General features: G+C 44.1%; 2 protein-coding genes across 3 annotated transcripts in view; one reads left to right on the top strand and one right to left on the bottom strand.

The window, feature by feature from the left end:
• CCDC113 (coiled-coil domain containing 113) overlaps window positions 1-17,194 on the top strand; it is a 28,621-nt gene extending 11,427 nt beyond the window's left edge. For both annotated transcript variants that reach the window (XM_026494874.4, XM_057314601.1), the window contains 3 exons: window positions 3,105-3,212; window positions 13,011-13,166; window positions 14,136-17,194. In XM_026494874.4, coding sequence (XP_026350659.2) covers window positions 3,105-3,212; window positions 13,011-13,166; window positions 14,136-14,222 — 351 coding nt within the window. In that variant the 3' untranslated portion in view covers window positions 14,223-17,194. The remainder of the gene's footprint in view (window positions 1-3,104; window positions 3,213-13,010; window positions 13,167-14,135) is intronic.
• On the bottom strand, window positions 14,664-25,457 carry PRSS54 (serine protease 54). Its single transcript, XM_026494877.4, is given in 6 exon segments — window positions 14,664-15,206; window positions 18,609-18,740; window positions 19,324-19,582; window positions 22,834-23,005; window positions 25,372-25,420; window positions 25,422-25,457. Coding segments are annotated over 6 exon segments (1,185 nt in total). The 3' UTR covers window positions 14,664-14,669.
• Between the last annotated feature and the right edge of the window lie 318 nt (window positions 25,458-25,775).

Here is a 25,775-nt window from a genome sequence, read left to right on the forward strand (position 1 = left end):
GGAGCTTCTCCAGTCAGAATCCCAGGGATCGTCATGCCTGTAGACCTGTTTCAAAGAATAGTAAGCAGATGGTGGAGCTTGGAAGGAGATGCCCACAGGAGTCTTCCGGTGGACACAGCGATGGGTTGAGAGAGAAACAGGCTCATTTCTTCCGTGTGTCAGTTCTTTGGTCTTCTGGGAGAAATGGAGGTGGAACAACTGTTGAGTTTTGGAGTCAGGCCTCAGCTGGATTTGCATGGAGATTCCACTAGGGACCATGGGTCAGAGGAAGGTTTTTGTGACTCGCCACCAGAACAGAGCTCTGGCTGGTCTGTGCTATGTTCCTAGCACTGAGGACAGTGCCTAGCCAAAGCAAGTCCTCAGCCAGTATGGTCAAATGAGCTGCTAGCAATTGAGGTGTATGTTAGGGGATGGGAGGGTGGCAGGAGGTACCACTTGCATGTAAATATCCAACTCCCACATGTAAGACCTTTTGACAGCATGCAGAATAACTATTACCAGTGTGTTCGCTTTGACAGCACATGTACAGAATAACTGTTACCAAATATACAAGGACCTGTGGCGTGCCAGACACCAGGCTAAGTGCCGAGGGTATAGGTATGAAGGAGACAGATGTGGTCTCTTCTGTCAGTTTGGTGCGTGAGCTTCAGCCAAAGGGGCACCTTTTTCTCCAACTTTATGCTGTCAAGGCCTGCCTGGTGGAATCTGGTAGAATATAAGTGTGTGATGACAGCCATGGTGTGTCATTCCTAACTGACTGTAAACTAGTGATCCCCATGTAAACTAGTGCCTTGTGGTAGGTAGAATTCCAGGATATTCCCCAAGACTCCCCACCCCCTGGTGTATATACCCAGTACAGGCTCCAAGGCGGTGGGTATGATGGGTTCTACTATTAGGTTCTGTTGTTTCTTTCTTTCTTTCTTTTTTTTTTTTTAAGATTTTGTTTATTTATTTGACAGAGATAGAGACAGCCAGCGAGAGAGGGAACACAAGCCAGGGTGGGGGGGGAGACGAAGAAGCAGGCTTCCAGCAGAGGAGCCTGATGTGGGGCTCGATCCCGGAACACTGGGATCATGCGCTGAGCTGAAGGCAGATACTTAACGACTGAGCCACCCAGGCATCCCATGGGTTCTGTTCTGTTCTATGATTATGTAATATGATATGCCATAGTTGACATTAAGATAGGGAGATTATTGGATGGGCCTGACCTAATCACATGAACCCTTTGAAGGCAGAGAGTTTTGTCTGGAAGAGGAAGTCAGGATTTGAAATATGGAGGGAATTCTCTAGGTGAGAAGTTCTCCGCTGCTGGCTTGAAGGTAGAGGGACCGTGAAGAGCTGAGGGCCACCTCCTGCTCACAGCTAGAAAGAAACGGAGACATTGGTTTTACACCTTCAAGGAAATGGGTTCTGCCAACAGTCTGTGAGCTTGGAAGAGTACCCCAGCTCCAGAGGAGAGCCAGCTCTAGCCAGCATCCTGATTTCATCCTCAGGGGAGCCTACCTAGCAGAGAATCCAGCCACACAGTGCCTGGACTTCCGACCTGTAGAAATGGAGATAATAAATGGGTGTTGCTTTATGCCACAAAATTTGTGGTAATTTGTTACACAGCGAGAGAAGGCTAAAGTGCCTCTTCAGAAGTGGCCACCTCAAGTGGCTGCTGTCCTGCTCAGAATCACAAATAGCTCTCCTTCTTGAGGGCCCTGCCCCAGCGGAGCCAGGGACTGCCTTGCAGTAGCCTTCGCAGGTCCATTCTTTCCTGCCCTGATTCTCTGCATTGTGGGCTTAATGCCTTCCCTCTGCTCTCGTTTGCTCCCACCTGACTTTCTGGTTTGCAGTGGAGGCCTGCACTGCCTCCCCTTCCCCTCAGCCCACCCCCTTGGTCTGGTCTCTTACCCATGGCGCTTTCCTAAACAGAGCGATGTCGTGCAGGATGTGGAGCAGGACATGAGCCTTAAAGAAGGGAGGATTGATGAGAAGAGGAATGGCGGGGCTGGCCCCCAGTGCCCTGACGTCCCCAGGCAGGTGGCTCCAGGCTTTTCTGCCAGGTCTAAGATTTGATACCCTGAGCATATTGCACCAGCAGCCCCCCTCCCAGGCTTTTCTTCAGCTTGGCATGTTCTCCCCTCCCCTCTTCCCTAGACATGCTCGACAGCCTTTCAGCTCCCTTTCCAGTATCCTTTCCCCCAGGGAAACCTTGACCACAGTCCTCATATTCTCAGTGCCAGGCACGGTTGCGGCTTTACAGACTGTGAGCCGGTATCTTGTCTGGTAGGACCTAGGTTGTCGTGCTGGTCAGTGCCTGGTGCAGGGTGAGTCGTTCTCAGAGTCCGTGGAGTGATCCCCCTGGAGTCACTGGCTTCTGTCACTTGGCTCACTCTTCAGCCCAGCAGAGCATGTCCCAACTCCTCCAGGCTGACCCTTCCCTGCTGGGAGACAATAGTGCAGCAAAGGGGGCGAATCTGAGAAGCAGGGGCCTGGGGGGGCTGGTGACGGGCAGCAGCAATTGATACAAGGGGAAGCTGCAGGGCAGCTGGTGCAGGAGCCCTCCAGGGCCAGTGGCGGTGGAGCTGGGCCCTGGAGTCAGACTGTCTGGGTTCAAACCCTGCTTAACCTCTTATCTCTATGACCCTGGGCAAATTCTTCATTTGCCCATTCGAAGAGTCAGTTCTTCCACCTGTGAAGTGGGATGCCCGTAGCACCTAGTTCACAGGGAGTGTCTCTCTCTTTGTCTGGCAATGGCAGCCATTTGTATGAGTGTTCTCCACGTGTCCAGGGCTGTGCTCAGCACTTTACCACCATTATCTCCCTGAAGCCTCTCCACAGCCCTATGAGGTGACCAGCCCAAGTTTAGAGAGGTTCTGGGACTTGCCCAAAGTTTCTTTTAGTAAATGGTGGGGCAGGATTTGGGTCCTGGTGTGTCCGGCCACTCTGCGGGTCTTTACTTCCCCTACCAAGTAGGTAGGTATCAAGATTCTGAGAAAGGCAGGCTCAAGTTCCTGGATGGTCTTGGCTGTCATCCTGCTTAATAAAGAGCTGTCTGTCCTTCCTGTAGTTCTGAGTGATCATTTTTGCTCAAGACTTGCTGTGTTGTTATATTTCAGAGCAAGCTACGCCAAGCAATGGAAATGTCCATCAATCTGGACAAGGAGATCTTGCTGAGAAATGAGTTACTTGAAAAAATTGAAAAAGAAATCCTACAAGTAGAAGAGGTAGGAGAGGGTAAAATATGCTGTTTCTGATGTTTGTTTCCTTCTGCCTACAAAGGCATGAGCCAATGTACACCAAAACTCAAGCCATCTTGGTTTTTGTCTAGAAAAGCCTAGACCATAAAAGTCAAAATAACTCTGGGCCATTGAAAGAGGAAATGGGGGTACCTGGAGACTCATAGTCCAGTAGTATTTTACTTCTGGGTTAGGGTCTAGAGTCAGAAAAATTGTGTAGAAAAGACGAAATCATCTAGAAATCATGTAGTGTCCAAATAACCCTCGAGAATTCCTTAAGTGACCCATAAAGTACCATACTCAAAGTGTCTTGTATACAACATCACAAAAAAGCCTGTAATGCTCGTAATCATCTAATTGGTATGAGAAGTACACATGCCAAAATATAGTGTCTTTTGTAAAGGAGAGTTCTTTAAGTGTGTAATTTTCACTCGGTGTGGTGGATGCTGGGATGACAGGCCTGGGACTTCTGTCCTGAGCCCACTGCCGGGCCTGCGGTCACTGTGGGAACAGACATGTGGCGTGATATGAGCTCCTTCCATCTCCATTGTGATTTAGTGCTCTCACCATTTTGCTGAGCACATACAGTTGAATTCAGCGAGCTAAATACACCAAGGATGTGACTCAAAGGACTTTTTCGAAAGATGGGGGAAAGAGCATAAGCTTTGGTGTTGCCAGGTTTTAGCTTTGAACAAGCCTTTTATTGAGAGAGGCCTCAGTTTCCGCATCTGTGAAGTAGGTGTCACAGGCCTTGTGATCCGTTAGGACCAGGAGAACCGACACCTGCACAAAAGCAGGTCTCAGTACAGAATTGCCAGTAACAAAGTTAGAGCAAAAGTCTGTGCTCTCCCCATGCAGGATTTCTGTGGTATTTGTTTGGGTGGACATTTATTAGATTACAAGTAAAACATAACATCAGTTTTTAAAAGCCTGACAGTCACTGCTTAGTATATTTTAGTTTTCTTGTGAACTTTTTTTTTTAACAACTCTGTTGGGTTATAATTCACATACCATATTATTCACCTATTTAAAGTACACATTTTGGTGGTTTATAGTATATTCCCAGGATGGTGTAATCATCAGCACAATATTTTGGAACATTTTTGTCACTCTAGAAAGAAACCCTGTACCTGCAAGAAATCCTTGTCCGTTCCCCACCTCAGGTCACTCCCACTCTCCAGCCCAGTGACCACTAACCCACTCTCTGTCCCTGTGAATTTGCCTGTTCTGGACATTTCATTTGAAAGGGATCATACAGTATGTAGTCTTTCATGACTGGCTTATTTAACAATATTTTCAAAATTCCTGCTGTAGTATGTTCAGGACTTTGCTTCTTTTCATGGCTGAATCATAGTTGCTTGTATGGATAGACCTCATTCTATCCATTCATTAGTGGGGGGGGTTGTTTCCCATGGGTTGTGTTTGGCTCGTATGAATAATGCTGCTATGAACCTTCACGTACAAGTTTTGGTGTACATGTATGTTTTCTTTTCTCTTGGACATACAGCTAAAAGTGGAATTGTGGGTCATATATGGTGATGCTGTGGTTAACATTTAGAGAAACTGTGGCACTGTTTTTGAAAGTGGCTGTACATTTTACATTCCCACCAAGGTGTGTGGGTTCTGATTTCTGCACATCTTCACCAACACTTGTTATTTTGGGAGTTTTTAAATTTGTTTGTTTTTAATGGCTGTCCTCGTGGGCATGAACTGATATACCTCACTGTGGTTTTGATTTGAATTTCCCTAATGACTAATGACATTGAGCAGTCTTTCATTTGCTTATTGGCCACGTGTGTTTTTTTGAGAATTGTCTGTTCAAACCCTTAGCCCCTGAATAAGTTTTTAATTGAGTTATTTGTCTTTTTGTAATTGAGTTGTAAGAACTCTTTATGTATTCTGGATTCAAATACCTTGTCGGATATATGATTTGCAAATATTTTCTCCCATTCTGTGGGTTTCCTTCTCACTTTCTTGAAGATGCTATTTATAGTTTTTAATTTCGGTGAGCCGCAGTTTATTTTTACTTTTGCACTTGAGCTTTTGGTGTTGTATCTAAGAAACCATGACCTAATATCATGAAGATTCAGTCCTATGTCTTCTGTTACAAATTTTATAGATCTTACATTTCAGTTTATGATCCATTTTGAGTTAATATTGTAAATGTTGTGAGGAAGGGGTCCAAAACCCGAGAGAAGAAAGGAGATAAAGTGTGGGGTTTTTTTTGTTTGTTTGTTTTGTTTAAGTAGGCTCCACGCTCAGTGTGGATCCCAGTGCAGGGCTTGAACTCATGACCCTGAGATCAAGACCTGAGCTGAGATCAAGAGATCAAGAGTTGGATGCTCAACTGACTGAGCCGCCCGTGTGCCCCAGAGATGAAATATGTTCACAGAGTTTGTTGTATTAGCCTTCCTCTTTACCATTGTGTGGTTCTCTCCATTTCTTCCTCTGGACTCGAGTTACCATCTGGTGTTATTTCCTTATTCAAATATAGCTTTGTTTCACCCTGCCTTCTTTTCGCTGTTATTGTCAAATATATTATGTTTTTATATGTCCCAGGTCCACAAAAGAATTATATACCTATTGCTTTATGAATTGCTTTTTAAACCAGTTAATAGAAGGAGAATAGGCAGTTTTCTTTTGTCCTTTATAGTTACTTACCTAATCACCTTTACCTGTGCTATTTGTATTCTTCACATGGGTTTAAGTTACTTTCTGGTGTCACTTGTTTTCAGCCTGAAGAACTTCCTTTAGTATATTTTATAAGGCAGGTCTGCTAGCAACGAATTCTCTCAGTGTGTGTGTGTGTGTGTGTGTGTGTGTTTTTAAAGATTTTATTTATTTATTTGAGAGAGATAGAGACAGGCAGCGAGAGAGGGAACACAGGCAGGGGGAGTGGGAGAGGAAGAAGCAGGCTCATAGCGGAGGAGCCTGATATGGGGCTCGATCCCACAACGCTGGGATCACGCCCTGAGCCGAAGGCAGACGCTTAACCGCTGTGCCACCCAGGCGCCCATCTCAGTGTGTGTTTATCTGGGAATGTCTTTATCCTTCATTAAAAAAAATAAAGTTTATTTTATAATTGAGAAAATTGTGGAGAGTACAGAGTTCCTAGAAATCTCACACCCAATTTCCCCTATTATTAACAGCTTACAGTGGAATATTTATTAAAATTGACAAACCAATATTGATTAATAATTATGATTAATATTATTCATGTAGCCTTGGTTTTTACCTGATGTCCTTTTCTGTACCAGAATCCCCTGTCTCTCTCTCTGTCAAATAAATAAATAAAATCTTCAAAAAAAAAAATTTTTAAAAGGGGCGCCTGGGTGGCACAGCGGTTAAGCGTCTGCCTTCGGCTCAGGGCGTGATCCCGGCGTTATGGGATCGAGCCCCACATCAGGCTCCTCCGCTATGAGCCTGCTTCTTCCTCTCCCACTCCCCCTGCTTGTGTTCCCTCTCTCGCTGGCTGTCTCTCTCTCTGTCAAATAAATAAATAAAATCTTCAAAAAAAAAAAATTAAAAAAAAAAAAAAAAAAAAGAATCCCATCTAGGATAACACATTACATTCAGTGCCACATCTCCTTAGGTTTCTCTTGGCTGTGACAGTTTCTCAGGCTTTCCTTGTTGTTGATGACCTTGACGATTTTGTGAAGTGGTCAAGTATTTTGTAGAATGTTTCTCTTTTAGGATTTGTCTGCTATCTTTCCTGTTATTAGACTGAGGTTAAATGGTTTTTGGGGAGGAAAATGGCAGAAGTCAAGTGCCACTTTCATCACATCATATCAAGGGAGCATACTGTCAACATGACTTAACCACTGCAGATGATAACCTTGATCACATCCCTGATGTAATATTATTAGGGTTTCTCTACTGTACAGTTATTCTTTCCTCCAATTTTCAGACTCAGCTCTTTGGAAGGATGTTATTATGTGCAGCTCACACTTAAGTGGGGAGTTATAAACTATTTGGAATTCTTCTGTCTGGGACATTTGTCTATTCTCCTCCATCTATTTATTTTTTAATCGTTTATATTAGTGTCAATTCATGGATATTAATTTTCGTATATGTGCTGTCGAAGCGAGCACTCACATTGTTTCACCTTGGGCTTTGGGAGCTCTTTCAGTTGGCTTCTGTGTCCCTTTGACATATCCCCATTTGTGTATGTGTGTGTGTGCATGTGTATGTGTTAACACTTTTTCTTTTCTGGTACTAGAAAATGCTTGAGACTCTTCTATAGTTTCTGCTCCAGCCCTAGAAATAGCCATTTCTCCAAGGAGTCCTAGTTCCTTTTATTTGAGAATAGCATTAGAAACCAAGATCTGAGTATGCTCATTGTTTGCTTTCATTTTTGAAAGATAGTTTTGCTGGATATAAGATTCTTGTTTGACAGGTTTTTTTCCCCCCATTCAACCCTTAGAATATGTCATCCCACCGCCTTCTGGCCTCCCATTGTTCCTGATGAGAAGTCAGCTTTTGCTCTTATTTGGTTTCCCTTGAATGTGATGAATTGTGTTTTCTCACTGCTTTCAATATTTCCTCTTTGCCTGTCATTCAGCATTTTGGGTATGATGTGTCTGGGCGTGAATTTCTTTCCAGTTTCCTACTTAGAATTTGTTGAGCTTCTTGGATGTGTGGCTTAATATTTTTCATCAAAATAATATTTTTCATCAAATTTTGGAAGTTTTCAGCCATTATTTTCTTGAATATTTCCCCCTTTCTCTTTCTCCTCTCCTCTGTTACTTCCATTACATGAATGTTGGTACACTTAGTAGTGTTCCACACATTTCTCTGAGACTGAATTTTTCTTCTTTTTCCTCTGTGTTTTCCATATTGCATGATCTATATCAATCTTCCTTCAAGTTTACTAATACTTTGTTCTGCTGGCTTAAATCTGTGATCTCCTCCCATGAATTTTTCATTTCAGTTATTGTATTGAAAATATTCCAAATTTTCCATTTGTTTTTTAAAAAATAATTTCTATCTCTTTATAGATATTTCTCTTTGATGAAACATTATCATCATATGTTCCTTTAATTCTTTAAAAATTGTCACCTTGGTTCTTTGAACATGTTTATAATAACTGCTTTGAAGACTTTGCTAAGTCCACCATCTGAACTCCCTCAAAGGTAGTTTTTGTTGCCTGCTTTTTTTCCTGTGTGGGTCACACTTTCCGTTGCTTTGCCTATCTTGTAATTTTTGTTGAAAACTGGACATTTTAGATAATATTATAGCAAGGCTGGATACTAATTCCACCCCCCACTTGCTTATTTAGTTATTTGGCTGGACTAATGTAGTAAAGTCTATTTCTCCTGCTGTTGGTAGCTTCTGGTGTTGCTCCTTAGAGGGGGCAGCCTTAATCATGGATAGTGTCCCTGACAACCAGGAATGATTGGTGTTTCTGCTCAGTTCTCTATGACTCTTTTCTTTATCTTCCCACTAAGCTTCTGGCTGGTCTGGTTCTATTGGTATCATACCCAGCTGTTAGGCTTCATTAGTTACTAGCTGATTGTTCTGTTGCATTCAACAACACCCTGGGTTCTGATTTAATCAAAGTCAGGCCTCTTTTCAGGGACCTTTTTGGCAGTCTTTGAGGTTTGCTTCAACCCCAGTGGTCTCTTTCTCAGGTTCTGTTAAACATCTAGCTGGTCCTCTGTTTTGCTTTTTGCTACTAAAATTGTGGAATTATGGTCTCTTAATGGTTCTTTCTCTGGTTCTGTTAAACGTCTAGCTGGTCTACTGTTTTGCTTGTTGCTACTAATATCGTGGAACTAACAGCTGCCTCTTAATTGCTCACCCCAAAGATCTCCATAGTTTTCCACAAAGTACTTAGGCATGAACTCCCCACACTTTGTTCCAAATAAAGTCAGTTCTTCCAGGCAGCATTCTAGAGCTCTCTATTTTATAGCCTCTCCTCTTGAGCAAAACTTGTGTACTGCTGCACTGGATCTGGAGATGGGAACAGTGGCCCGCCTGTCTTGTGATAACAGCCCCATTCTACAAGTGGGGTGCCAGGTAGGGATTACAGTTCCTGGTCTTCTCAGCACATCCCTCATAGCTGTAGAACTTTTTTTTTTTTTTTAAGATTTTATTTGAGAGAGAGCACGAGCGGCGGTGGGGGTACGAGAGAGGGAGAAGCAGACTCTCTACTGAGCAGGGAGCCCTATGTGGGGCTCAATCCTGGGACCCTGGGATCATGACCTGAGCTGAAGGCAGATACTTAGCCGACTGAGCCACCCAGGTGCCCCAGTAGAACTTGTTTTTAATGCCTTGGCTCATGCTCCTTCATTATATTTTATCTTAGGTATTCTTTAATCATTTTCCTCACAAGAGTGTCCACTGATGGTTCCAGGTCCATGTTTAGATCTCCCTACAGGAATATGTCTATGCTAGACATAGCAGATATTCACTGAATGCTTCTTGACAAGTTTTTATTGCATTCTGATAACTTAATTAAAAATAATTTTATTGGTTTGCTCCAAAGTGAATTAAAGCAGTGCTTCTCAAACTGAAAGGTGCAAACTAGACATCTGGGGATCTTGTTAAAATCCAGATTCTGATTGGATAGGTACAAGAGTCTTCATTTTTACCAGTTCCCAGGTGATGCCCGTGCCATAGACTGTACTTTGTGAAGCAAGGAATGAAAAGACAGTGCTAGGCTAGGAAGATTCAACATCATAAAAATGTTAGCTCTGTTTAAGTTGAGTTGTGAAATCATGGTATTCCAATTAAGATAACAAGGAGATTTTTAAAAAATATTTTGTTTATTTGACAGAGAGAGAGACAGCAAGAGAGGGTACATAGCAGGGGGACTGGGAGAGGGAGAAGCAGGCTCCCCGCTGAGCAAGGAGCCTGAGGTGGGGCTTGATCCCAGAACCCTGAGATCATGACCTGAGCCGAAGGCAGACGCTTAACCGCTGTGCCACCCAGGCACCCCTGAAGTTACAGTATTTAAAACAAGGTCATGAATAGACTGGAAGATTAAAGAAAAAAATAGAAGTCCTGTGATAAGCCCAATACAGATCATGTATATGTCAGGTATATGATCAAGTATCTGATAAATTTTTGATATTGACATTTAGTTTATGGGAAAGGTATTACAGTGAGGCACAACCAGATTATTCATTAAGTAATTTGGGATGACTAGGTAGTCATTTAGGAAAAAACAAAGTTGGAGCTATATATATGTTATGGTGAAATTAATCCAGATGTATCAGAGATTTCAATGTAAATGATAAAACCATTAAAGTCCTAAACTTAGTAGTGGGAACATTTTTCTTATAATCTTCAAATAGGGGGGACTTTTACAGTATAAAACCCAGAAACCATGAAATCAATAAACTCAGTTATATAAAAGTGAAGTTTTTCTACATAGCAAAAACCATCATATGCAAAGCCAAAAAATAAATAACTGGAAAAATGTGTTGACTAATATCACAGGGAGTTAATTTTCTTAAAACACAAATACTTTTTATAAATTAATAAGAAAAATCTCACAAAAAATAGACAAAATGGGCAAAAGATTAATGCAGTTTATAGAAAAGCTATAGTTTATAGAAAAGACTTATAGAAAGTCTCAAACTTATGAAAAATATTCTACCTCACTCATAAGGAACGCAGAATAAAACTGTAGTGAGAGACCATGTCCCCCCTCTCCTAGATTAGCAATGGTAGAAAATTTGGTAAGGCTGTTGAGAGACTGGGCAAGAACACAGGCAGTCCCAGGCATTGCTGCAGAGCAGAATTGGCTTGATCGTTAGAGAAGGCAGTTTAGCACTCTGTACCAAACACACATGTATGGTCGTGGCAGGGCTTCTCGACCTGGACACCACTGACATTTTGGTCAGCTAATTCCTTGTTGTGGGGGACTGTCCTGTGCCCTGTAGGGTGTTTAGTGGCATCCCTGGCCTCCCCCTACTAGGTGCCAGTGGCACTCCCTAGTTGTAACAACCAAGAATGTCTCCAGACATTGCCAAATGTCTCCTGGGAGCAAGATTGCCTCCCCCCCACCCCCCACCCCCAGTTGAGAACCACTGTCTTAGAACAGGCATTTTCACTTTCAGTTAGTTCATCCTACTGATGTACTTGCATATTTACAGTATGACCTCCACCCAGAAGGTTAGTAATCCCAGCATTGTTTGTTGTACTTGCTGGAGATTGAGCAGCTGAGTGACTGTTTGTGAGGACTTGCTAATTAGGGTACATCTTCACAATGGAAAATGATGCAGCTGTTAAAAAGAATGAGTAGTTTTTTTATGCGCTGATACAGAAAGATCTTCAATATTTATTGAGTAAAAAGTTGAAGGAGTCAAATTGAATAGCATTAGCTACTCTTTGGGCAAAAAAGGTAAATATATATGTTTATAAGAGTGTAGATCTCTAGAAGAATATGCAAAACCTAAAAATAGTGTATGCTTCTGGGAAGAACTGTGTGGCTGGGGACAGGGTGGGTTGGGAGATTGTCACTGTATACTTTTATACCATTTAAATTGCATGTATTGCCTGTTCAAAACAATTGTTAAAATAAAAAACAGGGCGCCTGTGTGGCTCAGTCAGTTAAGCGTCCCACTTCTCGGTTTTAGCTCAGGTCATGATCTCAGGGTTGTGAGATGGTGCCTGGTGACAGGCTCTGCGCTCAGTGGGGAATCTGCTTGAGATTCTCTCTCTCTCCCCCCCTCTGCCCCTCCTGCCTGTGTACTCTCTCTCTCTCTAAAATAAATGTCTTTAAAATAAAATTAAAAAACAAGGACATTGCTAATTCAAAAAATCACTCAATTAAAAGAAAAAGACTAGTTAATTTTACTGTATGATCATTTTAAAAATAAAACTTAAAAAGACAGAGATTCCTCAAAAAATTGAATAACTATTGATCCAGCAATTCTACTTCTAGGTACGTACCCAGTGTAATTGAAAGCGTGAACTCGAAGAGATGTTTGTACACCCATGTTCACAGCAGTATTATTCGTGATAGCCAAGGGGTAGAAGCAGCCCATGTCCATTGGCAGATGAATGGAGAAGCAAAATGTAGTATATACATACAATGGGATATAATTCAGCCTTAAATAGGAAGGAAATTCTGCATATGCTACAACATGGATAAGCACTTGAAGACATTATACCGAGTGAAATAAGCCAGTCACCAAAGGACGAGTAGTGTATGATTCCACTTATACGAGGTACTTGAGGAGTGAAATTGATAGAGATGGAAAGTAGGTGGGGGGTTGCCAGGGCTTAGGGGCAGGGGTCCTGGAGAGTCCGTGGTTCATGGGTACAGGGGTTTAGTTTTGCACGATGAAGAAAGTTGTAGAGATGGATGGTGATGAAGCTCGGACAGCACTGTGAACGTACTGAATGCCACAGAACCGCACAGTTAAAAATGGTCAAAATGGGAGGTTTTATGTCATGTGTATTTTACAAAAAGATAGGAAAGTGAGTTGAGACTGATCAAATCAAAGTGTACTGAAGTACATAGCTTTCCCCCAGAAAACCCACCCAACCTAAGAAATCGCAATAGGGAAAACAAATTCCTTAATAAAGGAAGGACGAAAGGGAAAAAAGTCTCTGTTAGACCGCACTTAGTGTTTCTGAGCTGGATGAAAACATCACCATTTGTTTAAAAAAAAAAAAAAATCATCATCAGAATCTTGCGATTCTTCCCACTTCATTGAAAATTTCAACATTATTTTGAGAAATACACGGAAGCTGGGGAGAGATGTCAGGGCCATTAAGTCCAGTAAGCAGAACCACCAGGATTCCTGGTTTAATCGGTCCTTCCCAACCCAGGACCGGGCCAAGGCTGAGGCTGTGAACAGGAAGCTCCGCAAACAGCTGGCGGAGTTCCGCTCGCCGCAGGTGATGGTGTACGTGCGGGAGAAGATCTTAAATGCGGACCTGGAGAAGACCATCAAGACGTGGGAAAGGAAAGTGGAGATTGCAGAGGTAAGTCTCAGAGAACCCCAACACAGGCAGTCTTTTATGTCCTTCACCTTCTTGGCTAGGGTTTGCTTTCCAAGCCAAGAATACCAATGTTCGGACATGTAATGGCTGTGAAAAATCTCAGCAGTCCCTTCAAGTCTTATAGGAAAACGAAAGATGCCTTTTCTTTTTTTTTTTTAAGTTCCCTTTTCAGTGTTAGGTACAGGGTCTTTGCAGGTGATCAAGAAGAGACTCAGTAGTAATCATGTGTTTTTAGTTGCTTGTTTTCTTAATGAATTCTGGAAGTTTCTGAATCCCTTCCCCCACCACTGGTGATTTAGTGATTGCTACTTTATATATGGAGAAGCCAGTTTTTTAAAAAAATGAGATAATAATGGATTTTTAATATCACTCAGAGCCTGATTCCATGCATTTACATAGTTGCCGTGGGTCTTTCATTTTTGAGGACCGCATAGCCTTTCCATATGATACAGTGTGCTCAGAGCACCCTAGCCCCTTGTGAGCGCGGAAGAGAAATGGGAAGCATGCAAAGGGTCAGAAAAAAGGGAAGGAAAGCACCAGGTCTGCCACAGGCTGGGTTGCATACTGAGGACACTGGACACATCAGAGTAGCTCAGAAACCCAGGCAGGTCACTTTGGAAGCCCGGCGGTTTCCCATCCAGATCCAGACTCCTTTTCCCACAGTACTTTCTCCTGTCCTTCCTGTGGCTGCTTGGTGGCAGGGAGTGAATTAGGATCCAAACTTAGGCCCATCAGATCTGGAGCTGAGAAGTAGCACTGCAGGAACCTGCAAGCTCTCGCTTCACTGAACAGAAACACGCTCTTGGGAAGTCTTCCTGCCTGGCCCTGCCGCACACAGACCCCTCTGCACCCTCGCAGGGCTAGACGCGGGTTGCATTCTGAAAAATCACAATTGCTTTTTCCCCCGAATGACCTTCTCCCCACCCCCCACCCCCTTTTTCCTTTTTGCAGATGTCCTTAAAAGGCTACCGCAAGGCGTGGAATAAAATGAAAACCACCAATGAGCAGTTGCAGGCAATTTGCCCCCCTGAGAAATAGCCGGAGGGAGGCCACGGCTGCAGACCAGAGTGATCCATTAAAGTAATCAGCTCCTTTCCTGTCAAGGGGTCCTCTCACTGTTCCCTGTGCTGCTTGGTGTCCCCGACTCTCCGGCCGGGCTGCCGGGCACTCCCCAGGCCACATTTGCCCGCGGGGAGTGTTGCACAGCCTGGCCCCTGGGACCGTTAACACTGAAAGAATCACAGGGCACTCTAATGGTTTGACACTTGTTAGCCCACATTTAGTTCACAAGCACAAAGGAAAGTGACCTTCCCGCATGTGGGAGTGGGACGGACGAGGGAGAGCCAGCCCAGTATGCACCGTGGGCCTGTCCGTGGCAGCCCAGGTGTGCCAACTATCAAAAAAGCAGACACCAGAACAGCGTGGTGACTGCCTGGCACTCAGCATTCTGAGCTTACTCTTCAGTTGGGAGGGTTAGCTCCTAGACTAGATATCATTGCAAAAGAAAAGAAGCATAAAGAAAAACAAGGTAATTTCTTGGGGCTGATGTAACCTGTTCTGACCTGAAATAGGCCCTCCACCATCCCCAGCCTCCCCACCGTAATAGTCATAGTACATGGGTTGTGCGGCCACAACAGAAGACTTGCGTAATTCCGTTAACCCTTTCTCCCCAAGGTCTGGACTCTCTCTAGAGCTGTATGGCCATGTATGTAAGGTGATCTTTTTTTGTTCTTGCACGTATGCTTGGGACCATTCACCCTGGCCCAGCCCGGAATGTTTTCTTGGTGTCATGATGATATGTGATGAGTAGCTGGAGAAAGGAAACGATTCCTCCCAGTGGTGGAAGGAAGATAGAGGACGGCTGGTTTTCTTAGTCTTGGACATAATCCAGTCGCTATAGTCTTCCACCTTGATGTACAGAAATAGGCCAGGGCATTTCTCACCACCATGGGACAAGATTCCTCTCAGCACCCACATATTCACTTGCTGTAGCTGGCACATCATTGGGTTTCCTGGGTCCCCCTGTGACAAAAGACAGAAGGCTTCAGGTCTTAGAAAAAATTGTTTTTTAAAATATATCCTTGTACAATTTACTATTTGTTCTAGAAATGTTTTACACTAGTTCTCACTGGAGATGGGGTAAATTATAGGATACTAATTCCAAACTAGGCGGCCACTACCACAAATTCCAACAAGATGACTTTTTCTTTTATTATGCAAATTAATTTTAGGCTTCTGCAGTTTGGCTCTAGCTTCCTGGTTCCCATTTCGTTTTCATGCCCCTCTGACTAAATCCTCACTCTCTCTTGGTTTCTCATTTTTCAAATGTTGACTCCCCCCCGCCCTTTCCAGCCTGGAAGGTTCACATTTTTCCTTCTCCTCTCTGCTGTGGTTCCATCCTTCATTTAAGCTGCTCCCTCCATCCTACCCTTCTGCTTAGGTCAGAGTCACTTCCCCAGGAGCACTGGCCAGGCAGGTTCACAGCCTGTCCACCCTGGCAGCTGCCTGTCCGGGCCCCTGCTCATCAGCCCTGCCTGTGCTCCCACAGGAAGTCCTCTGCCACTGGGAGATTCTGCCACACAGCCCTTATCTCCCTTCGGCGGAGTGTGTGGAAGCTTGGCACACTTAATTCGTGACCCCGGTGAGTCACCTACTGGTCTCTGAGTTAAAGTGCCTGTACCACATGCAGAGCTCCTAACACAGTGCCTGGCATGTAGTCTGCACTCAGTAAAGAATTAGCTACCATGATCCTGGTGTCTAGAAAAGGCCATCATTTTTTATGTGAAAAGCTAAGAAATATGGGAATAGCAACAAGACACCTGCTAGGTATAATTTACCTTAGCTGCCCCACCCTAGCCCTCCCCTTAAGGGAAGACCTGACTCCCACTCCAGCCCCGTGGTCCATCTTGCCCCAAGAGGGGTTGTCATTCAAAGGCTAGCCAGCCCCTTTGATCTGCGTGGCCTGCCTCCGTAGAAGGACAGGGCAAGCACACATTGCTCCTGCTGCCCTGTGCTGCCGTGGAGCGGCGGGTAGAGATTTCATCCCAAGTTCTGGCTTGTGGTGGTAGGACTGTTGGACCGGCTCCCATCTGCACCTCATCATGTCTACCTGGGGCAGAGAGGCTCTCGGTGGTCTCCCCTCCTGTCACCAGTCCCACCCCCAGTTTACTTTAACTGTGGTTTCATAGCTTAAAGAAGAAAAACAAGGCAATTTAGGACAAATGGTTTGATGAATGATGGTGTAGTAGACCTTCCCAGCTGTGGCATGGTTTTGCAAGTTGCCATTCTACCCAGGGGTCGAATACACTGGTTTTTCTCTTCCTCGTAACCCGAGGGACCAGACTCCTGAAGCCCAAGCAGCAGAGAGTTGTAGTACCAGGGGCTCCTCTGGAGCATACCCACCTCATCTCCCAGGGGAGCAGCCCCAGCTTAGAGGGGCTTTTTCATTGTGTGATCCTTAACCTTGACATGGAACAAAAGCCCTACCAGTTGTGGGGAAAAGGGGAGAGGTGACTTCAGAGTGATTCTGCTTTGGGTTGGGTTTCTGGGGACCCGTTAGGCAGATACTATGCTTGCGTGGTTTATTCTACCACCATCTACATATTTGAATGACCTTGAGGATCTCTGGACACCAGAACACATTTCTGAGAGAGGAAAGGATCCTAGGTAGACAAGTCACTGTTTGTCTGAGCCAGTTTGCAAGCACAGTTCAAAAACAAAGGACTGACTGCAGGTGTGCTCCAGTTAAAAACCCATAGGTAAAAACAAATCTGAACTTTGTGGATAGATTTAAAGAAGTACTCATTTAGGGGGCGCCTGGGTGGCACAGTGGTTAAGCGTCTGCCTTCGGCTCAGGGCGTGATCCCGGCGATCTGGGATCGAGCCCCACATCAGGCTCTTCCGCTATGAGCCTGCTTCTTCCTCTCCCACTCCCCCTGCTTGTGTTCCCTCTCTCACTGGCTGTCTCTATCTCTGTCGAATAAATAAATAAAATCTTTAAAAAAAAAAAAGTACTCATTTAGAATACGAGCAGCTTACCATATTCCATTGAATCTAAGATGCTCTTGGAAAATTAACATCTTTGGAATGAGATGTGTCTTGTTAGTTGATGTCAGAGTTCAACTGGCAGCATTTTCTCTCTCTTGATATTCCGTAAAATAATGGTGCATTCTACAACTGACATTATCTTAGATTTGATGGAATAAGGTGCTGGATCAATGGAATGGCTGATAGCAGGATTTTGATAAATAGCTATTTTTCTACTGTATTTTAACACATTGTCTACTTTAAAAAGTTGTTAGTCTTCCACCTGGTAGAGTCCAGTACAAAGTAGGCATTCAGGGCCTCCTCCTGGGTGGCTCAGTTGGTTAAGTGTTTCTTAACACTTGACACTTAACCCAGGGTCTTGGGATCGAGCCCCGAGTCAGGCTCCCTGCTTAGCGGGGAGTCTGCTTCTCCCTTTCCCTCTGCCTCTCCATCTGGCTTGTGCTCTCTCTCGCTCTCTCTCAAATTAAATAAATAAATAAATAAATAAATAAATAAATAAATAAATAAATAAAATCTTTAAAAAACACAAAGTAGGCACTCAATAAATGTTGAGCCAACTTTGGAAGGGCATATTTACTGCCTAATGAAAGGAAGTCCTTCACACATTTGTAATAAAATTACTTTTAGAAAGAATTGTCTGCATATATGTATTTTTCCCCCTTTCTCTAAAATACTTTCCCTAGATCATCTGAGAAAAAAAATTTCCCCACCAGAGAACCCTGCAAGTTACCCGAAGGAGAGTGGATGATCAGTACCTTCAAAATTTTGGCGTAGAGGAGAGAAGCTGCCTGGAAATCTGGGGGCCTCTGTTCTCATCCTTACTGCCGCAATTATTAACTGTGGGACCTCTGTAAACCACAGCTTCTCTGGGTGTGGGTGTGAGGGAGCCGGGGCCAGGGGTTTGTGAGTTTCCCCCCGGCTTGCTAAGGCAGTAGAACAACCATATCTCTACAGCCCTCATGCAGACGGAGGGCAGGGCTTCATATAGAAAAAAACCAATAACTGATGAGCAATAGCATCAGAGTCTAGGTTCCAGAGAAGCTGAATACAATGGCCCCACCCTGTGGACATGCTCCAAGTATATCTGCATGCACGGTTTGGACTCATACTTTCTAACTTTTAGCCAGTGAGAAAACGTCTATGACTTAGACATGCTTAATCACGTCACATTGAAAATGGTGACTTTTTAGTCCATTCAGTAGATTTTTATTGTGCATTTGCTATCTGCCAAGTGCTGGAGACAGCCATGAATGCCAGGTGCCAGTCCCTGCCAGTCCCTCATGGGGTTCACCATGCAATGAAGGAGAGTCCCAAGGCTCCCTGGAAGTGACCACTGCTTTCTCTCAGCCTTTAGCTTTTACTCCATCATGTTCTTACCAAGCAGACAGCATCAGTTTCCTGCTCTATGTGATTGCCACATCCTGTTTTCTTGATTTTGTGTAAGGGACACATGTCGATGTCTTTCACGGAGATTTTCCTCAGGATACTCATCGTCATGTGATTTCCTGTCTGGACCATGCAACAGAGAGCCAAGAATTATTAACAAGAAGACATTGCCTATATCAACTCAACTACAATTCATATATCCAGATGGGAATGAGTAGAAAATGTTCTGATAAACCCCCTTTCCTTATAGAGATCATAACCTGTGTGTGAGTTTTTCTGAAAACCTTTGCTTTGTACTTGAATGTGAAAATCAAGAACATATTCCACCCTTCTTCCACATCTACAGAGGATACATTTCCTTGTTCATTTCCCAAGAATAAAAGAAAAGGATGGCTTAGCCAAGAGGATAATAAGCTCCAGTTCAGGGAATAATATCCCCTGGCCTCTCCATAACTTTGCACTCCAGGCTGTTCACTGCCTACATACTTCTAATTTTGGTGTAGGACTAGAAGAAAAAGGACCAAATGTAAGAATGGCCACAGAAAAGGCAAGCATTGTAAATCCTGACTGATTACATGAGGGTTCCAGCCCAACTCCAGAATCTTGAACAACCTGGATTATTAAAATCAGCCCTAAAATGGTTCATCCAAGTCACCCCCACTGCTAGCACACACACAGCCTCCTCTAGGAGAAGGAAGGCATTAACTGCAGATGTGGGATTCCATCCTGCCACCCAGCAATTCCGCAAGGCTGGGGGCATATTCAGCTTTCTGCCAAGGAAGCAGATGGGCCGGATCAGGTTGTTGAACTCTATCGCCGTGTCTGTCTTCAGGAGGGCTATGTTATTGGTCATGGTTTCATTATCAAAATCCTCATGGATGATGATGGTATTGACTGGATACTCTTCATGAGCAATCACTTTGGCATCCATCTTAGCTATACCAACTATAACGATGACGTCCTTCCTAGAGAGAGAGCAGGGGAATCTTGAGAAGTCAAGGCACAATGGAAGAGTCACATTTCCCTGTTTTCGTATTTACTTTTTTTTTTTCTTGGAATACTCATCCAACTCATTTTTCCTGGGCTAATTTTTACTGACCCCTTTGGACCCAGTCCCTAGGAAATCTTTTCTGAACCGCTAGGCTTGTGTTCTCCTTTGTGAGCCCATAGCATCTTGGGAATCCTCTATCTGGGCATCATTTGTCCCTCCATCCAAAGATAATCTGTTAGGTTACGGCTGATTATCTTTTTTTCATGCTTTTTCCATGGTTTTATTTTTTTGGTTTTTTTACATAGTCATTGTTAATGCCCAAGATGTAATCTTGGCTCCTGATTTTAGCACTTAACATTTTAACATAAACATCTTTTCATATTATATACTCTGTACATACTCTTCAGAGAAATTCCGATTTTAATGATGGAGTTCATTTTGGGTGTTTTCCCTTTCTCCTCTTGGGACTCATTCAAGGAACAACAGCAGAGTCTAAGAGGACAGTCCAGAAAGAAACTGAGTAATCATCTTCCATGAAATTGTGACTCTAAGGTGAACACTAGAACAAAAACTCAAACTCCCCAAATTTGTCAGAAGAGACATACAAAACAAAACAAAGGCGATAGAGTGAGAAGAAAAACAACAAAAGCAGAAAACATAACCTAAAATAAAAACAAGAAGCAGGAGTTTCACTCTGACCATCAATTCAGAGCAGAAGAGCACGAAGTAAGACAGAGAGGCTCTTAATGATGAGAAAGAACTCAGTCTACGGTGAAGACGTCATAGTAATAAACACCTGCAGCACACGACGTAACGTTCACAAAGGGAACACTCCAGGAAATAGAAAAAGCCAGAAGCTTGCTCATGATAGATTTTCACTTACCTTTGGCAGCCTAGGACAGATCAAAGAGATTACCTCCCCCAATTTTATATATTAAATTGTACACCAAAGACAGAGAATGAAATGTGAATTTTAACTGTAGAAAATATTCACATGGGTCACGTATAGTAGACCACAGAGGACAACCCCAACAAATTCCTAAATAGATCAGATCACCATGTAGTATAACTCAAAATTCAATAATGCCAGAAAACAAAACAGACAAAACACCCCACTACCTGGGTATTTAAAAGCTCTGTCTTTAATAAAACCCTGAGGCAAAGGGAAAATCAAAACCAAAACAGACCAGATAGAAAATAGCAATAATGGGAACACTCCATGGAAAGCAGAACATTTCGGGAAGGCTAGTTGGCAACAGCTACCACTACTTGGCCCATTCTTTCCACTCCTGGGTTATTCATGCTACAGTATATTGCACGTGTGTGAAATAACATATACACAAGTGTATCTACTGCAGCATTTTTTGGTACTAATAAAAGATCGGAAGCAACCCAAATTTCCATTAATAGAGGACTGTGCAATTATAGTAGATTCATCTTGGGATACTGCACAGCTGATAAATGTGGGAGCTCTCTATGTAGCGGGAAGAAAAGATGGCTCCACGTTCCTGCTAGAGTGAAAAAGCCTATGAGTGTACACTGTTGCTGTGCTACCAGCTGTACTGGGCTTGCTATAGACTCAACTGTGTCCTGCCCAATTTGTAGGTGAAGTCCTAGCCCCAAATGTGGCTGTATTGGGACAGAGGGTCTTTAAAGAGGTAATTAATATTAAATGAGCTCCTAAATGTGGGGCCCTAATCCAATAGGACTGGTGTCCTTATGAGAGGGAGCAGAGGCACCAGGAGTACTCACACTGAGGAAGGGCCATGTGAGGACACAGCGAGAAGGCAGTGGTCTGCAAGTCAAAGAGAGAGTCCTTCAGGAGAAACCAGACCTGATGATCTTGGACTTGATCTTGGACTTCCAGCCTCCAAAATGGTGAGAAATAAATTTCTCTTGTCTAAGCCACCCTGTCTGGGGCATTTTGTTATGGCAGTTCTAGCAGATTAATACAGGGGTAAGGGAAATTCTTTCTCTGTCAATAGATGTAAGAATCAATATAGATAGACCTATAGGTATATGGATATCCATAAATGCAGTAACTAAGGAAAAATATTCAAGAAACTGATGACAGACTATGGCTTAAGGGAGGGAGTTAGTCTCTGAAGGCCAGGGGAAAGAAGGACCTGCTTCTCCTTGTATACCCTTTGGTTCCTCCTGAACATTATACTATGTGTATGTATTTTTATTTACATGGATTTATTTTTTTTAATATTTTCATTTAAATACATGTATTTTCAAATAATATAAATCATAGGTGTGAAAAATTCAGCAGCTGTACAATATTCCATCAAGGGTTTATACTATTACCTATTTAGCCAATTATAGTAATTATAATCTCTCTCCCCATACTTTGTATGTGTATATACATTTATGTGTATATAAATACACATGGGCATGTAAATAGTATATATATAGATATATATATAATCATACAAATTATTTAAATACTATGTATTATAAGAGTAATTATAATTTATCTATGATAATTGGATATTACATTTCAAGTGTTTTGTGTGTAACAAACCATCCTATGAACTTTGTGCGTAAAACTTTTCCAGTGGTTGAAGTTATTTCCTTAATGTTGATTCTCAAAAGTGAAATCATTGGGTCAAAAAGTAAGATGTTTTACAAAAGAATTATTTCCTTAATAATATTTGAGGGTTTTTTTCCTGGTTTACAAGAATGCACATTTACTGTATAGAATTTGAGGAATAGAGAAGTTCAAAGATGAAATTAGAAATCATGTGCCTTCTGAGCATCCAGAGATAAGTGCTCTTAAAGTGTTTGCGTGTTTCCTTCAAGTCTTTTCTCTGTGTACATATATTTGTGGCAGACGTGTTGTTAAGGCTTGAGGTTAAGTGTTTTAAGGTACAGGCTCCTATCAATTCACTTAACGAGACTAAAGTAAGGACCTGTAGTATCAGGAGTCAGTGCCTGGGATTGCAGTAAAATGGGAATGGATAGTCTTCCTGCGGAGGATGGAGGAACAATCATTTCACCTTGCAGTCCCCACGGCAGAGAACACACTGGACAGGATGACTTTGGCAACTGGTGATTTTAGGACCCCAAGAGTCCCAGCAGAGCAAGCGCCAAGCCAGTAAAAAGCCCTGGTGCCGTTACCAGGAATCCATTTTCCAGGCCTCCCCAAGCTGAGCAGGAAAAGGTCCCTCCCCCCCCCCACCCCCAGGGGGCTGGGTAAGTCCCAGAGGTGGGGGTACTGGCCTGTTCTGAAAGACGGATGCGATGCTGATGATCCAGAACTCACTAAGGATGCTGCCAAAAGCCAGGTGGGTGTACTGGGAATCCTGCAGTGACACCACCCACGGGAATTCCTTGTCGTTGACCAAACCCTCCTCGGAAGTTTCCATAACATTGCTTTTCTGGATGCCACAACCTGCAGGAAAGGTGTGTGGGGCCCTCACCATTGGGGCAAGGAGTTGGTGGCCTATGGCCACCACCACTGTATCAGATCTCAGGACCCCCTCTCCTGCTGGTTCCCTACTCCTTCTGGCTCTCCATCTTGGTCGCCACTAACTCTGCCACCACCCCCTCATTTCTTTTCCTAGTGGGTCTTCTTCTCCATGAAAGACGCTTGATGGCATCCTTGAGTCTAAAAATAACCTCAGGCTACCGATCATCTCTCTCATCTGTTGGGCACTTAGCAGCACACTTGAGGCAGTATCTGAAAACTTTTACGTACATCAGTGGTTCTCAACATGGTCTGGGACCTCTGGGAGTCAAGACCCTTTCCAGGGTCTGCAAGATTTAAACTGTTTTCCTAAGAACACTAAGACAGTATTTGTTTTGCTCACCCTTATTCTCTCACTAGTGTGCAGTAGAATTTTCCAGAGCCTACATGATGTCATCACTCTGATGGCTAATAGCACGTGTGAACCTGTGTATTCTTGTGTTTTACAATTTCCCCAGTTTTTAATTTCTAATATGATAAAGATAGGAAGATATAGCCTCATACAAAAATTCTTTGTGGGGTGTCCTCAATAATTTTTAAGAGTACAAAGGGGTCCTGAGACCAAAAAGTTTGAACACTGCTGACATATACCACTTCATATCATTTCTCCAACAGAACCGAAGGTGGACACTGTCATTCTCCACTTGTGGATGAGAAAATCTTGTTCTAGAGCTGGTAAGCACTGTCCACGTTACATAGCTGGTAGGATACAGGGCCAGGATTCCAACTCCATACACCTTCAACCCCTCACAGTCTCTGTTCCAGCCACATTTCACATCCTCAGATTTGCCCTTGCCGTTCCCTGCCTGAGCGGTTGGCATGCGTGGCTCCCCCATGTCTGTTTTGCTTGCCAGTGTATCCCTAGAGGCTAGTACAGTGCCTGGCCCTCAGTAAGCACTCAATAAATCATCTGATGAATGAACAAAAGCATTTTGCCATATCAAGCACTTCCTGAAGTCTTGTCATCAAGGGACTAAAAGGTCCCGCCAGATGGAGGCTGTATCTCGTCCATTCAGGCCTGCTTGGCCTTTGCCTTCCCAAGCCCTCAAGTGAGTTGCCTCCAAGGGGGGCCTTTTTTTCTTTTTAAATGTAAAGCACTACTCTGGTTGCTGTTTATAAATCCCAAACCACAAGTACTCAGTACTTGTTTCTAAATCGGTGGCCCTGGGTGATGGGTGTGACATGGTGGGCACCACCAGCCAGCTATGGGTCAGATCATTGGTGCCTATGTTTTTCAGCCATTTATTCAATTCATGGGACATTGGCAATCTCTAGTGAACAAGGTATGAATCTTACCCAACCCGACAAGAGCCTACAGGTGGGTGATGACTTTTGCTTTCTCAAAGCAAACTCTAGTGGGCTAGTTTATTTGGCATTATAAAACCCTGGGCTATAATGAGGAAATCTGACCCAGAGATGAAATGTTTGCCCTGGGTCACTTGCCTGAGGCTTTTTAAGAGGGAGGAGAGGCTCTTTCTGTTTTGTGCACTTCCTGTGGTCTCTTTGGGGCTGCAAGGAGATGGAGTAGGCTTGGAAGGTAGGGGGTTCTCCCCTTGATGTGTGTGGGGGTGGGGTGGGGGGGAGGGGAGTGGATGCTCTGTGATGTCTCCCATCTAACTCCGGGAAGATAGGACAGAGCCAGCTGGGGCGGCAGCCAGATGCGACAGAGCTTGCTTGAGTCAGGTGCCCCCTCTCCGCCTGCCCCTTTCTAGGCCGGAATCTTAGTCCTGGACAACCTGGAGGTCAGGGAAGGACTGAGGCCCCAGCAGGCTCCAAGGTACCTCCTTGCTCCTGGGTCCAGCCCTGCAACTGAGGGTCAGTTTGGCAGTACACTCTTTTGGTTTCAAGAGAAAAGGTTTCATTGGAACAGCAATGCTGAAGTAGAAACACGGGGAGGGCATGGCTCCCAAGCGTACCAGGTACACCAAAGGCCCCCAGCCAGGCATGGGGAGGACATCCCCCACCTGATGGCGCCTGGGGGATGAGCCCCAGGAAGAGCAGGGTGGGCTTTTAAACGGGACTTTCCATAGCCTAAAGCGTACTTTCCTAAAGATACTCTCGCGGAGGATCAGCTCTGACATCAGACTGTTGAAGCCAGTTGCCTACATCCACGCCCCTTTTTCCCTTCTTTGCCTGACTCCCACCACCCACGCCTGCTGTCCATGCAGAGCACTGTGAGTCATCTTCCCCCTGGGTCCCTCTCTGGACATCAAGGGCCTTTTCCTGGACAATTGCCCCCGCCATGTGACACAAGCAGCTGAAGTGCTTATGGAAGAAAGCAGCACACTCACTGGCAGAAGCGTGAGAGACACAGAGCAGTACTAAGAGCAGCCCTCGCATCTCTGCCATCCCCAAAGCGAACTGCAGCGGACACCATGGGCAGCTGTGAAGACACAACATCCGAAGGCACAGACTTTTCCTCTCCCCCCCGAAGTGGCGATTTCCCCTCCACACCCCACCCCCGCCCCGGCGTCGGATGCCCTCTCTCTTTCCTTTCCACTGACAAAGCTTCCAAGACATGGGAAACAGACCTGTCACGTCCCAATTGCTTGGTTCCGTGCAGTGAAGAGCTCTGGGACAAGCTGCCCAGCGCTGATATTCTTAGGATTGGTAAGGTGGCCCACGGAGAGGAGGCAGCCCGCGCTTGTCAGTTTTCTCGATCCAGCCAGGGTCCCCGGGCTTCTCAGACAGTTGG

This window comes from Ursus arctos, unplaced genomic scaffold, assembly GCF_023065955.2.
Source record: "Ursus arctos isolate Adak ecotype North America unplaced genomic scaffold, UrsArc2.0 scaffold_19, whole genome shotgun sequence".
In the NCBI taxonomy this organism is placed as follows: domain Eukaryota; kingdom Metazoa; phylum Chordata; class Mammalia; order Carnivora; family Ursidae; genus Ursus; species Ursus arctos.